Source organism: Papio anubis, chromosome 16, assembly GCF_008728515.1.
Source record: "Papio anubis isolate 15944 chromosome 16, Panubis1.0, whole genome shotgun sequence".
NCBI classification, from domain to species: Eukaryota; Metazoa; Chordata; class Mammalia; order Primates; family Cercopithecidae; genus Papio; species Papio anubis.
Window position 1 is genome coordinate 7,313,263 of NC_044991.1, and position 13,834 is coordinate 7,327,096.

The 13,834-nt window shown below is 54.8% G+C and overlaps 1 protein-coding gene across 2 annotated transcripts in view; it reads left to right on the forward strand.

Moving 5' to 3' along the window:
* The first annotated feature begins 1,380 nt into the window (after positions 1–1,380).
* The window catches only part of SCUBE1 (signal peptide, CUB domain and EGF like domain containing 1), a 141,740-nt gene continuing 129,286 nt past the window's right edge, over positions 1,381–13,834 (forward strand). For both annotated transcript variants that reach the window (XM_021921650.2, XM_021921651.2), the window contains exons 1-2: positions 1,381–1,595; positions 5,186–5,317. In XM_021921650.2, coding sequence (XP_021777342.2) covers positions 1,508–1,595; positions 5,186–5,317 — 220 coding nt within the window. In that variant the 5' untranslated portion in view covers positions 1,381–1,507. The remainder of the gene's footprint in view (positions 1,596–5,185; positions 5,318–13,834) is intronic.

A 13,834-nucleotide genomic window follows, 5' to 3' on the forward strand; every position in this document is an offset into this window, starting at 1 on the left:
ACCCCCTACACCCCCAATCCCCATGTAGGGGACCCCTTGCCTCGGCCACCAGGCCCGTGCCACAAGCTGATGTGAAGTCAGATAGTGAGTGAGAGCTGGCTGGATGCAGATTTAACCTTCCAGGGCTGAGGAGCTCATCTACAGCAGGTCGGATGAGGGCGTGAAGAAGCATGTGTGCCTGTGTGTGTGCTGGAGGATGTGAGTGTGTGAGGCTGTATCTGAGTGATTGCATGTGAGAGCATGTGTCTGCATGTGTGACGGTGTGTGTGTGTGCGCGCCTGTGTGTGTGTTGAGGGCAGGAAGGGGAGCTGGTGTGGAGGGGCTCAAACTGGTGCAGGCAGAGTGGACAAAAAAAGAGAAAAGAGTTGTCTTTGAGTCGGGCCTGGAGAGCAGAAGAAAAAAGGAGCTCTTATTGGTGGTTGTCAAGGAGATGGGCCTTGGGGTTTGCTGAACTTTCTTCCCTTAAAGCGTCCTGCCTGGAGCTGAGAGGGGCCATTTATTTCCAGCCGCCCCTCCCTCCTAGGCCGGGTGGGACCAGACCCGAGGCCGACCCTCGCCAGGCGTTAGGTGTAGACCCCAGGCCAGGCCAGAGCAGTTCCCGGGTCTTCGGACCGGGATGCCCGCCCCGCCCCTCCTCCTGGCCCCGCCGGGTCTGTCACTGGGAGAGGCCCCGGCCTCGCATTCCGGTCAGCGAACTTCCCGGGCCGAGGTCAGCCCCGTGCGGGGCCTCGCGCGGCACCGACCGCCAAGGGGCATTGTCCGCCCCGGGCGCCCCGTTCCAGACGCGGGTCCTGCGGCCGCCCCGTGACAAGCACACTGACGAGCCACTGTCCTTTGACGAGTGCTAAAAAGTTCGTTTGTTTTGAACGTCAATTTTCAAGCGATCTTTACGAGGTTTCCCCGCCCGGTTCGCTCGCTGCTGCCTCGCGGCGCTCAGCCCCCAGTAGGTGCTCAGGAAACGTCCAGCGAACGGCGGCGCAGACAAGTCTGCTCTGCGCGCTAGCGCGTTTCACTGCACACGGGTGGCGGGCGACCTCGCGGGACCCCCGGCTTGCAGGATCCCCGCCCCCGAGGCTGCCGCCGGGCCTGGAGGGACGGCGGGCTCGACGGCAGGGGCCGGGACGCCGAGGGCAGGGGAGGGCGCAGCCTCGGAGCAGCCCCAGCCTGGCCGAGACCCCGCGCCCGCAGCCTAGCGAGCAGGCCGGCCAGGCCCCCACCCCCCACCTGCCGCCCGCCCCGAGGAAGGGCCCCCCCACGACGCCCGCGCCCGCCCTCCCCCGAAGGGCCGGCGGCCGGCGCCCATTGGTCGGCCATGGGCGACGCCCCGCCCCCCCACGCCACGGGCCAATGAGCGCGCGCTGTCAGCTCATCAGCCGGGCCGGCTGGGCTGCTCAGGAGCCCGAGCCGTGGCGGAGCTGTGAGCAGCTAGCAGCGACTGCGGGAGCGGCCGGTCGGTCGGGTCCCCGCGCCCCGCACGCCCGCACGCCCAGCGGGGCCCGCATTGAGCATGGGCGCGGCGGCCTTGCGCTGGCACTTGTGCGTGCTGCTGGCCCTGGGCACGCGCGGGCGGCTGGTGGGGGGCAGCGGGCTCCCAGGTAAGCCCCCGACCGAGGTGGGGGGCGGCGGGCGCGGGGGGCGCGGGCGGCCGAGGCGCGGTCCCGGAGGGCTTCTTCCCTGCGCATCCCGAGCTCGCCCCGTGCGGCCCCGCGCCCCCTGCCTCTTTGCAAAGTAACTTCTGGGGCCGGCGCGGGGCGCCCCCTCTCGCAGCCCGGGCGGCCGGGGCTCCTGAGCCCGGAGGGGCCGCAGCAGGGGCGGGTGGGCCGGGGCCCCGGGAGGGGAAGCGCGAGCGCGGGAGCGAGGAAGAAAGGCGGCGGTTCCCGGGGGCCCCGCGTGCGGACCAGGGAGGGGCGGGACCCCGAGCGCAGAGGGGCGCTTTTCCCGGGAGAGGGGACGCGGGGCGGGGCGGGCGAAGGGGGACACGCCAGGAGGTGGAAGGGGAAAGGGTCGGACCGAGAGACCGGGACGGGGCGGGAGGTGCGGGACAGACGGACAGAAGAGGCTGCGCTGAGGGAGCAGACAAAAGGAAGCCCGGAGAAAAGACAGATGCGGAAGGGTAGAGAGGAGGCCCGCACGGCCCGGGGAAGGAGGAGGAGGCCCGTGGACCAGGAGGAATCAAGAGGGACGGTCCCACTGTTGATAAGGGAGAGAGAAGAGGAGATGGGGGACAGATGGACACTGGAGAAAAACGGGGTTGGTGGAGCGGTGAGAGGGAGATCGGGAAAGAGAGAGGGACGGAGATGCCTGGAAAGCCGCGGACGAGGGACCGTCTGACAGGACGGGGAGGAGAGACAGAAGGAAGGAAGGCAGAGGAGACGCAGGGACAGACACGAGAGGAGAGTCCGGACGTCGGTGGAGCAGACCCAGGAAGGGGAGGGGGAGACCCGGAGGCCACAGGCCCAGGCCCGTGGGTTTCACGGGGACCCCCCCCCCCCCCACCCCTTCCCCTCCTGCTCTCTGGCTGTCTTCAGGGGCTTCCCGAAAAGCTGGAGTCACATTCTCTCCCCCGCGTCATCAGAGACGCTCCTCCGGTGCTCTGCTTGGAGGGGGAGGCAGGGGAAGGGTCCTGTACGTCCTTCCCGGCTCCCTGAGGTCTGGTTTGGGTGGCGTAGGGTCTATTCCTGGTGGTCCCGCATGCCCCGAGTGAGGATGCTGGGCCCGTGAGACTCTTCCACAGCAACACCCCTCCTGGAAGCCCAACCCTGCTGCCCCATCCCCCTTGTGTCCGTGGGTGTCTCTCCCAAGCTTTGGGGTCCCTCACCTCTGAGTGACTGTTCCTGGGGGTGCCTATCTCTGCCTGTGTTCCTCCTCGTGTCTTTCTGTATCTGACTCTGTCTCCTCCCTGAGCCTCTCCGTGGAAGCCCTGTGACTGTGAAACGCCAACAGCCTGTCCCCAGCATAAGCAAACCAGAGTCAAAGGGAGCAGCCTGTGCTGGGAGGGCTGGGTCGCCTTGCAGGGGAGTCTCCAGCCCAGACAGGAGCGGGAGCATGGCAGAGGACCGGTGGGGACAAGTGGCTTCTCACCCTCTCTTCTCAAACTCCCATGTCCTCTCCCCATACTCCACACCAAGGACACCCAAGTGTTGAAAGATGTGTTGAGAGATAGCTCCACCCACCCCTCATCAACATCCATACATTTCCATCCCAATGAAGACACCTGTCTAGGTGGGAGATTGGCGGTGAGGGCACAAGGGGCTCCCGCCCCTCATTCCTACACACTGGCCCCTGGGAAGTGGGAAGAGCCATACCTGTGGCCCACTGCCTCTGCTGGTCCTGTTTCAGAAGTGTCCCCAGTCCTCCTGAATAGAAGCCTGGAGATGGGCCCTCTCTGGCCCCTGGGTCCCTGCCTTAGAGGCACTGCCAGTCCTGCACAGCGTCCCTCCGTTGCCACTTCCCCAGAAGGCTCTCATGGATGTTCCTGCTGGCCCAGCCATCCAGTTGCCGGCCCCCTCCAGTCCCTGCCTCCTGGTCCCCTTTCCACTCTTCCCCTGGGCAGCTGTCTAGGACAGGCCGCCCACCTGAGCAGATGTAGCCCCCCTGAAAAGCAATGCCACCTGCCACGTGTGTGCGCATGCGTGCACGTGTGTGTGTGTGCAGGGGGGTTATGCTGTTGTGTTTCTTTTTGATGCCTCTCTTCCTTCAGGGGTGGGCAGGAGACTTGGGGGCTAGGGCAAAGAAGGAGGAGCCCTGGAGGGCATGGATCTCATAGCCCACTGGCAGATTTCAAACCCAGATATTATGCAGGGGAGAAATTTAGAGTGGACACTCTTGGGGACCCAGCAATCTAAGGTGAGGCCAGAGGCATGACGAGATGGGGACATTCTGAGCTTAGCCCTGGGGCACTGCCCTCATGGCAGCTGCTGAGAGTTCTTTGTGCTGCTGCACTCCTGGGTCCTTCTGTCTGTCTGTCATCTGTCTGAATTTCATGCATTGCTAGCTAGAAGTCACATGGCATGTAGGAAAGCTCATTCTGTATCGGAGTCCACTCTCTGTCCCAGTGAGCTACTGACCCATAGCAGATGTGACCTCACCGGGCCTCGGTTTCCTCATTTATAACCTGAGGAATTAACCTGGATTATAGCTTCAGCTCTGACTGTGCTGAACTGTGCCCGACAAGAGGCAGGTCCCCTGCCTGCCTGAACTGTGTGTTTGTGTGTGTGTGTGTGTGTGTGTGTGTGTGTGTGTGTAAAAGAGACAGGGAGAGAGGCTTGGGGTGTGTAGATGGAATGGATACGCAGAATCTATTTTGCTTGATTTGCCCCAACAGCTGTTCCAGACTGAAGATGTATATGTGTTGGGGGTGGTAGGTGGAGAGTGTCAGGAGCCCTCAAAGCGTAGACTGAACTTGCATTTAGAAGTTGAGATATGAAAACCAGGTGCACGTGTGGATTTCCGAGGAGGGAGGACCATGGTGGGAGTCAGAACCATGGATGGGCTCAGGTTAGCCCAGTTGAGGGTGTGGTTCTGCCACCAGACACTTTGGTGTGGGGCTGTGGAAGCCAGATGACGAATCCCATTTTTCCACAGGCTAGCGGCAGGGTGGGATCCCACGTTCAGGTGACCTGCAGGAGCCTCCTAGCATGGCCTTGGTGTCCCCATCTGGAACCCAAAGGGGCTGGATTTAAACTCCTCCAAGGACCTTTCTGGCTCTAAATTCTAGAATGAGGAGAGTGGGGGAGGATTGGAGCGATGCCTGTGGGGGGATAGAGTGAGGAGAGTGGGGGAGGGTTGGAGTGATGCCTGTGGGGGGATAGAGTGAGGAGAGTGGGGGAAGGTTGGAGCGATGCTTGTTGGGGGAGTAGGACAGATGGAGGAGGAGGTTCTTCCTCACTGTCTCCTTAAGCCTCAGTTTTCTCATCTTTTTAGCAGAACGATAGCTCAATGGGATCATTGCGACAATAAATAAGGCCAAGTGTATCGATAGCATTGTCCCTGCCACAGAGTGGCTGTGCAAAAGATGCTACCAGTTGCCACTTGTCACACCAGATTGTCCTGTGACAGCTGTTATTGCCAATGAGCCCACTGACCAATGGACAGGCAGAGGCAAGAGCTCCCCTGCCCCACACCATCAGCCACCTGCCGCGGGGCCACAGCTTACCTGTTGTTCCCCCTACACCCCTACCCACAGGATCAGTCGACGTGGATGAGTGCTCAGAGGGCACGGATGACTGCCACATCGATGCCATCTGTCAGAACACGCCCAAGTCCTACAAATGCCTCTGCAAGCCAGGCTACAAGGGGGAAGGCAGGCAGTGTGAAGGTGAGTCCAGCCCGGCCCTCCTGGCCAGACCCTAAAGCTGCCAGGGCTGCTGTAGGTGGCCGATGCCTGCCCCATTCATCACCAGCTGGGGCTGAGCCTCCAGCACCACCGTCATGGTTGCTGACAGTCATGGTTGCTGACAGCACAGGCTTCTCTCAGCCTCAGGAGGGAGGCAGTGAACTTTTCGGGAATGCCGGCTGTTTCCCTGGAAGGGTGGAGTTAGAGTCATGGGGTGCCTGATTCTCAACTGGGCTTGAAACTTTTCATTCTTTTAAAGAAATTGGCTGGGTGCGGTGGCTCAGATCTGTAATCCCAGCACTTTGGGAGGCCGAGGCAGGCAGATTATCTGAGGTCAAGAGTTTGAGACCAGCCTGGCCAACATGGCAAAACCCCGTCTCTACTAAAAATACAACAAATACAAAAAAAGTTAGCCGGGCGTGGTGGCGTGTGCCTGTAATCTCAGCTACTCATGAAGCTGAGGCAGGAGAATCACTTGAACCCGAGAGGCGGAGGTTGTAGTAAACTGAGATGGCGCCACTGCACTCCAGCTTGGGCAACAGAGAAAGACTCTGTCTCAAAAAAATTAAAAAAAAAGAAAAGAAAAAGAAATTAAGATGAAGTATTGAATGATGTATTTGTGCATCTGTCCTTGACTGGCTATATGGGGCTGGAGTGCAAAGACCTGGGCTTACCCCCTGACCTCCAAGGTCCCTAACGTCAAGTTCAAAACCACCCTGTAGGTCTCTGTCTCGAGTTCCAGTGCTTGGACAGACACTGGTGGATTTGTACCATCTGTCTGTCTATCCAGCCTTTCTGCCCTGCACCTGGGGTGCTGGTTAGACCTCCTGGCATTAGAAACTGCCTCCCCAGCAGGCTGAAAGAGAGAAAAGAGCAGCTCTGGCTGCGTTTGGTGCCAGGACTCTCCAAGCCCATTGGAACCTTTGGAGCTTTTGTCCATGAGGGTCTGCATGGCCGTCCTCACCCCATGGGTCTGGAGCAGGACTGGGCATCTGGGAGCTGGAAATAGCTCTCTCCGAAACAGACACACCCCCGGATGGGGTCACTGATCCCCATCTTCCCTGTCTGCACCCGTTGTATAAATGAGGAAAACTGAGGCTCAGACAGGAGAAGCATCTTTTGCAAGATTCCCATGTTCACAGTGACATGACAAGGACTGAAATCCAGGTCTTGCAGCTCCCACTCAATGACTGGCAGCTAGTTTTCTTCTCCCTGGACCCTGCCAGCTGAATTTTTCCAAGTTTGATATTTGTATTAGGAAAGTGACATGTGAGCACAGGATAGGTCCCTGTTCTTTCTGTATAAGGTGTTTACAGGGCTAGAGTTTTGTGGGCGATGCAGCCACGCCTCCCTGGGATGCTGGTGGTGTTTATCCTTCGCATTTGTTGAGCATTTATTTAAGGCTGAGTGCTGGGCAGATGACATCGCCCTGGATCATGCCTGGCTGGGTCATATTCCTGGCACGCTCAGGGCCCCAGAACCCAAAGGGGGGAGCTGGCGCCTACCCACAGATCTCTGGAAGGAGGCCAGGCTGGAGGCACACAGAGGAGGCCATGAGTGAGAAGCCTGGTGGGGCGGCTGGCCTGGCTGCTGTCAGGGCCAGAGGTTAGCTCCCTGGTTTGAGTGGTACATGTGAGGCTGTGTGTGACCGCTTTCTGATCCTCTATTCTGCCCCGTAGACCCAGTGTCCTGGCAAGGCAGGGCCATGGTTGACCCTCCATCTCTGCTGGTATAAGCCATTGACCTGGCCTCTTCGTCCCCCAGCCCAGCTCCTCCTTAGGTCCTCTCCTGCTGTCCCCTGCCCCGGAGGCCTTACCTGTTTCCCTAAAATTTTTCGGAGTTCAGCTTTAACTCCCCACTCTGCTTGACCCCTGAGTTAGGAGTCAGACTCTTGCCCCAAGCCCAGCTCTGTTGCTCACTGGCTCTGTAGGCTTCATGTTCTCACCTGCTAGAAAAGGAAAGTGTTTTGTCCTGCTGGGTATGAAAATGAGACAAGAGGAGGCTTGCGAATGTGCTGCAGGAACTGCCAGGGGTCTCCCTATCTCTCTAGCCAAATTTGGGCCTCCACCCTTCACATCCTGAAACACCTCTATCCTGGCATGCACACACACACACAGACACACACACATGCACACACACTGGGTTGCTCTACGTTTGTGAGCCCCAGCTCAGATTTCCTGCCTGCCTGGAGCTCCTTACCTTCTTTCTGCATCCTGTCTAAATCTGAAGGCTAATCATTCTTTAGATTTGCCTCCTCCAGGAAGCCTCTGATACCACCGCTTATACATGCACTTACCCATGCACACACATGCATGCTAGACTGCATTAGTTACCTACGCTGCTCCCAGAGGCTTCTGGGCTTCCCTCCATCATCACACTTCTGACTCGGTCATAATCACTTGTCTTGGTCCCCCACAGAACTGTGAGCTCATTTATTGAGGGCCCACCATAAGCTTGCTGTAGGGGTCACCATACCGAAGCTGTCAAACTCAGGCCATGCACCCAGGAGCTCTCAGTGAGCTCCTCAATTAGAAAGGGCCTTTTACATTTGTAGCCATGTTCCCAGCTCATGGGGCAGGGCCTGGCACTAGCGTAGGTCTACAGAAAACGTTTAGTCTTAGTTGGCTCTCCTTTGCCCAGACTGGACTTCACATTAGATGAGCAACCTCTAAGATAAACACAGAGGGGAGTGTGGAGTGTGGGGTCTGTTGAAGGGCTCGTTCTGGCCCTGGTGTCATCTTGACTCTGCACAATGAGAGACAGGAGAGCAGATTCAAGGCTGGTCTCTTCAAGGGGAGCCTGGGTTGCAGCCCACCTTTCATGTGAACATTTGGGTGGTGATTTGCCCTCACTGAGCCCAGCTCTCCTCTTTCTGGCTGAAAGGGGCTGGGCTACTTCCTATCACAGGCTGTCATTCTGAAGATGGAGGGAGCTACAGTATAGTGCACAGGTTGGTATCTAGCTATGGTTGTAGGTACTTTATTCTCATAGGTAAGCCTCTATATATAGATGGTAGGGCTAATGCCTATGGTCTCTGCTACATTACTACTAGTATATTAACACACATTAATACTATTACTTACATTAATACGCATTACTACCATTACCACACACATTACCATTATTACCATTAATGACATTACCATTACTTAGCTATCACATTACCACACACACATTACTACTACCACACAATTACTATTACTAATATACTATTACCACACATGACATTATTACTACTATCACTATTACTTATTACTATTATTATTACACACACACATTAGCTTCATTACTTCATTGAGTCATTTACCACCACCACACACCACCACACCACCACCACACATTTAGCATTATTACTTATTACTTATTACATTTTTATTATTTTTATTACTTCAATACACACACACACACACAGTTAAGACACATTATTTATTACATTATTGCTTATTATTAGCATGATATACATGACATGGCATATGATATGGAAGCTGTCAAAGTGGCTTGTGTCAAATGAGACTATGAATGGTGAAGACCTTGAAAATCACCGCTCTGCATATCTGAGGGTGACAGTTAAGGGTGCAGCATCCTTGCTCTCCAGGAGCTTGTAGGTCTGTGGGATCAAAAAGGAGCTGGAAATCTCCTGACAACAGACTTTAGGCAGTTGGCCAAGGGAATCAAGTGTCTGTTGAGTTGCTGTGCGTTAACAGTATGAGAACAACTGTTAGGGAACCAAGAGGAGGTTCACTTGGTTAGGGGCTCCTCAAACCCCTCAGTCAGTGAGGTTGGCATGCACCCTGGGAGGCCTGGGACTTCTGGTCCTGTTAGCACTCTGGTTTCTCTCATCCTGGGACCCATCCACAGTCAAATTTGAATCAAGGCAGCCCGCCAGAGTGCTCTCATATATACCTCACACCTCAACACATAAACACGGAGAACCATCAGATCCTGCTGGCTTCCCTGGGAGGAGTACTGAGAGACATCCAGGGTTTTGAAATCTGAAGGCACGGCGCATGCCTGGCCTGAGGAGCCAAACCATCCAGATGTTCACGCCTGTCTACAGATGAAAATGGAGACCATGTTGCAGTCTCTGGGTGACCAGGTTCAGGCCTGCAGGACCTGTTACCCACAAATTGCCTCTGCCAGTGGTTATTCCTATCTGTGGCTCTGTTCTGGAGAAGAGGACATGAACAGTCTCTATTACAACAGCATAGGGTTAAAAGCATTGGATCTCCCTTTGGTGCCAGATGGTTTGGGTCTGGGAATCCGCCCATGGCAGCTTCGGCATGTTATTTAACCTCCATTTGCCTATCATCCACAACAGCCAATGTTACTACCATATTCCACAAGACAGTGAGAATTAAATGAGCACGTATTTGTCTTTGAACATAGCCTGGCACATAGGATGGATATAAGCACTAGCTGCCCTACTGTGATGATGACTACGACCATGATGATGAGGATGATGACGGTGAGGATGATGGTGATGATGATGATGATGATGGTGATGATGGTGATGATGATGGTGACGATGATGATGATGGTGATGATGGCGATGATGGTGCATGGCGGTGACAGACGCAGGTGACCATGGCGACGTGCATGACCCGTGGTGACTCATGGCGTGACCATGGTGACTTATGGTGGTGGTGATGATGGTGATGGTGATGATGGTGATGATGGTGATGATGGTGACAGATGATGACGGTGATGGTGATGAATGGATGACCGTGACGGGTGGATGATGGTGGATGGATAGGATGGATGGTGGATGGTGGATGGATGGTGGATGGTGGATGGAGGATGGATGATGTGGTGGATGATGATGAGGATGGATGGTGGAGGATGGTGGATGGATGGTGGATGGATGGTGATGGATGATGGATGGATGGATGGATGGATGGTGATGGTGGATGGATGGATGGATGGATGGTGGATGGATGGATGGTGGAAGGATGGATGGTGGATGGATGGATGATGGAAGGATGGATGGTGGATGGATGGATGATGGAAGGATTGATGGTGGATGGATGGTGGATGGTGGAGGGATGGATGGTGGATGGATGGTGGATGGACATGGATGGATGGATGGATGGTGACGACGGCGATATGACGGGTGATTGATGGTGGATGATGGTGGTGATGATGGCAGGATGGTGGTGATGGTGGTGATGGTGATGATGGTGATGGTGATGATGGTGATGATGGTAGGATGATGGTGATGGATCCATGGTGACGATGGTGACGATGGTGACGATGGTAGATGGCGGTGATGGTATGATGCAGGCATGATGGCGACGACGACAGGATGATGATGATGGTGATGGTGATGATGGTGAAGATGGTAAGATGGTGGTGATGATGGTGATGATGGTGATGATGATGATGATGATGTGATGGTGATGATGGTGATGATGGTGGTGATGATGATGATGATGGTAGATGATGATGATGATGATGATGATGGTGATGATGGTGCTATTGATGATCAGGGTGATGGGGGTGATGATAATGTTGATGGTGCTGTTATGGTGCTATTGATGAGGGTGATGGTGATTGTGATATTGATGATGATGGTGCTGATGAAGATGATGATGATGATGTATCTGATCATCCTCATCGTCACCATGTCAATGTCAATGATCACAATGTTGTTCAAGATATGAAAGAACTAAAACTTTGTCTTTTCCAACAATTTCTGGGACCTAAAATGGTTGGGAAGTGAGGTATTCTGGTTCATCGACTGTTCATATAAACCATATGCATATACCTATATCCCCACAGAGGTGGACAGTCAGGTGTGCCATTCACAGATGGCTGCTTATCGAGAATGTACAATAAAAAAATACATAGGAAAGAAGACTTTCCTTTGTTCAACTAAGCCTACTTCGGGGATGGCAAATATGCCGTCACCTTCTGCCATAGCAGACGTTAATAATCAATCACCACGCCCTCCAGTCATTTCTGCAGTAGATGAAACTTGCTTTCCTTCCCTGGGCTCCTGCATCTGCAGGTCCTGAGCTGGAGTTGGGTTCTGCCGAGGCTGGGGTTGGAGTCTTGGAGGCAGTGAGCCCCCTGTCCTGCAGATCTCACTGACTGTGCTCTTTGCTGTAATAAGCATAGAGGACGGACTCTCAGCAGAGCCTTCCCCGAGGATGTGGCTGCCACAGTCTTCCCCAGTTTTTCACCAATATGTTGAGTGTTTGCTTCCAGACACCCCACTACATGCTCCATGTCCATGATCTCATTTAATCCTCTCAAGAACCCTACCAGATAGGGAGTATGCCTTCCATTTTTCAAGCAAGGAAACAGGCATGGAGAGGTAAAGTGACTGGCCAAAGGTCACACAGTTGATAGAGGACAGCTAGAATTTAAGCCCCAAACTGGCAGTTCCCAAGGTCTGTCCTCTTGACCGCTGGGTGATACTGCCTACTTTTAACTGGCTCTCCCACAGGAACTGTCAGCTCTGTCTTCACCAACTAATCAGTGCCCGAAACATACTTTCTCTATCATTTTCACAACCCAAGCCTGGGTTGTGGGAAGCCCGATGTGAGGCTGACCGAGCCTCTTACCCACTTCACCAGGTCACCTTGAAACCTGCTGCTTGCAAAATCCCTGTTAGCAAATCCAGCCCTGAAGGCCACCTGCCCCCCATTCTGGGAACGGTTTCTTTTCTCACCTTCAAGGGCAACTTGCCTCATGGCCAGTGGGCATATGCGATGATGCCATGGCCTCCATGTGTGCAGACATGTTGCATCTGTGCCCAGAAGTGGCCTGGGGCCCCCTGCAATCAGCCTAATGCTGGCAGAGGGCTTGCTGTAGCCAGACGGGTGAGTGCCTCAGACAGCCGGGAAAGGCTCTGAGCAGGGCTGGAGATAAAGCACTGTTTTATTGATTGAATCTGAAGTACCTTGAGGTAGACTCATGGCTGTGTGGAGTTGGAAGAAACTTCGAAGGGCATTGAGGCAGCCCCTGTGAGTGACAGCTGCCACCCCTCTTTGCAGCCCAGCCCAGGTCCATACACACCACCATTGTAGCCCATGCCACACTGCACTTAGCTTGTCCCACATCTCCTCCTGGAATGTGAGCTCCTCAAAGACTGGATCTGGGATCCATCAGCTCCCATCCCTGGAACCTAGAGACTGGGCCTGGCACAGGGTGTGGATGGCATTTGCTGGATGGAAGGGTCTCCTCCTCCAGGAAGCCATCTCTGGTCTCCCAGACAGGGGACTTATCACCTGTGAGCATCCTCACTCAGTGCTCCTGTCACACTAGATTGTGAGGACCCATGCAACTTCCCTCAGGGCTAAGCCCAGAGCTGGTGTCAGTGGGCAGTGAATGACCCTTATCCATGCTGGGAGGACCCAGGAAGGCCTCCCAGAACCTCACAGACTCTGAGGGTTCTACAGATGAGGAAGCAGAGGCTTGGACAGGGAGAGAGCTAGTCTGAGGATAACTGGTGTGGACCGATGGCAGAATTCACCTGGGGAAACTGGTTCCAGAGAGGTCTGTCTCTAGCCAGGCCTCCCAGGTAAGAGGCAGCAAGGCCTGGGTTCCATCCATCCCCCATCAGCCAAGGGGTCCCAGCATCAGGCCAGGCCCCCATCAGCCCATTGGAAAGCAATAGGGAAGGCTCCTTCACTATGGAGGGATCGAGGGGGCTGCACAGCCCCTCTGCTTCTACACGTACTCGTTCCCTTGCTGCTGCTGGCTGGTCTGAGACAGGACCTGGGAATGGGAGGGGCTGGAAGCTACCATTTGTGATACTGTTATTATTTTAATTTATTTTAGAGGTGGGGCCTTGCTGTGTTGTGAGCTATTATTGTTATTTTTGTTTGTTTTTGAGATGAAGTTTTGCTTCGTCACCCAGGCTGGAGTTCAGTGGCTCAATCTCGGCTCACTGCAACCTCCGCCTCCCAGTTTCAAGGGATTCTCATGCCTCAGCCTCCCAAGTACCTGGGACTACAGGTGCACACCACCATGCCCAGCTAATTTTTTGTATTTTTAGTAGAGATGGGGTTTCACCATGTTGGCCAGGCTGGTCTCGAACTCCTGACCTCAAGTGATCCGCCTGCCTCAGCCTCCCAAAGTACTGGGATTATAGGCATGAGTCACTGCACCCAGCCATTTTTTATCCATCCCTCCCTACCCAGCCTCACTGTCTTCTTTTAGTTCATCAAACTTGCCAGCTTGTTCCTACCTCTGGACCTTTACATACTCCATTTCCTCTTCCCTGTCCATTTAGCTAAGCGTGTGCATCCGCAGCTCACCCGGCCCCGGGGGCATGGGCCTTTCGGAATCTGCCAGGCCATTCCCGCACTGGCTTCCTGGTCTGAATTAACCAGGTCTGTTTGTGCTTATTCTGCTGAGGGGGCAGGCTGGGGGTGAGGAAGGGGCATTTCATCCCCTTTAAATACTTCAACTCATTTAACCTTAATTGCCTTGTTTTCATAGACATTTGCTAGGGAAAAGGACCAAATTATAGCTTGAATTGGGTCCTACTAA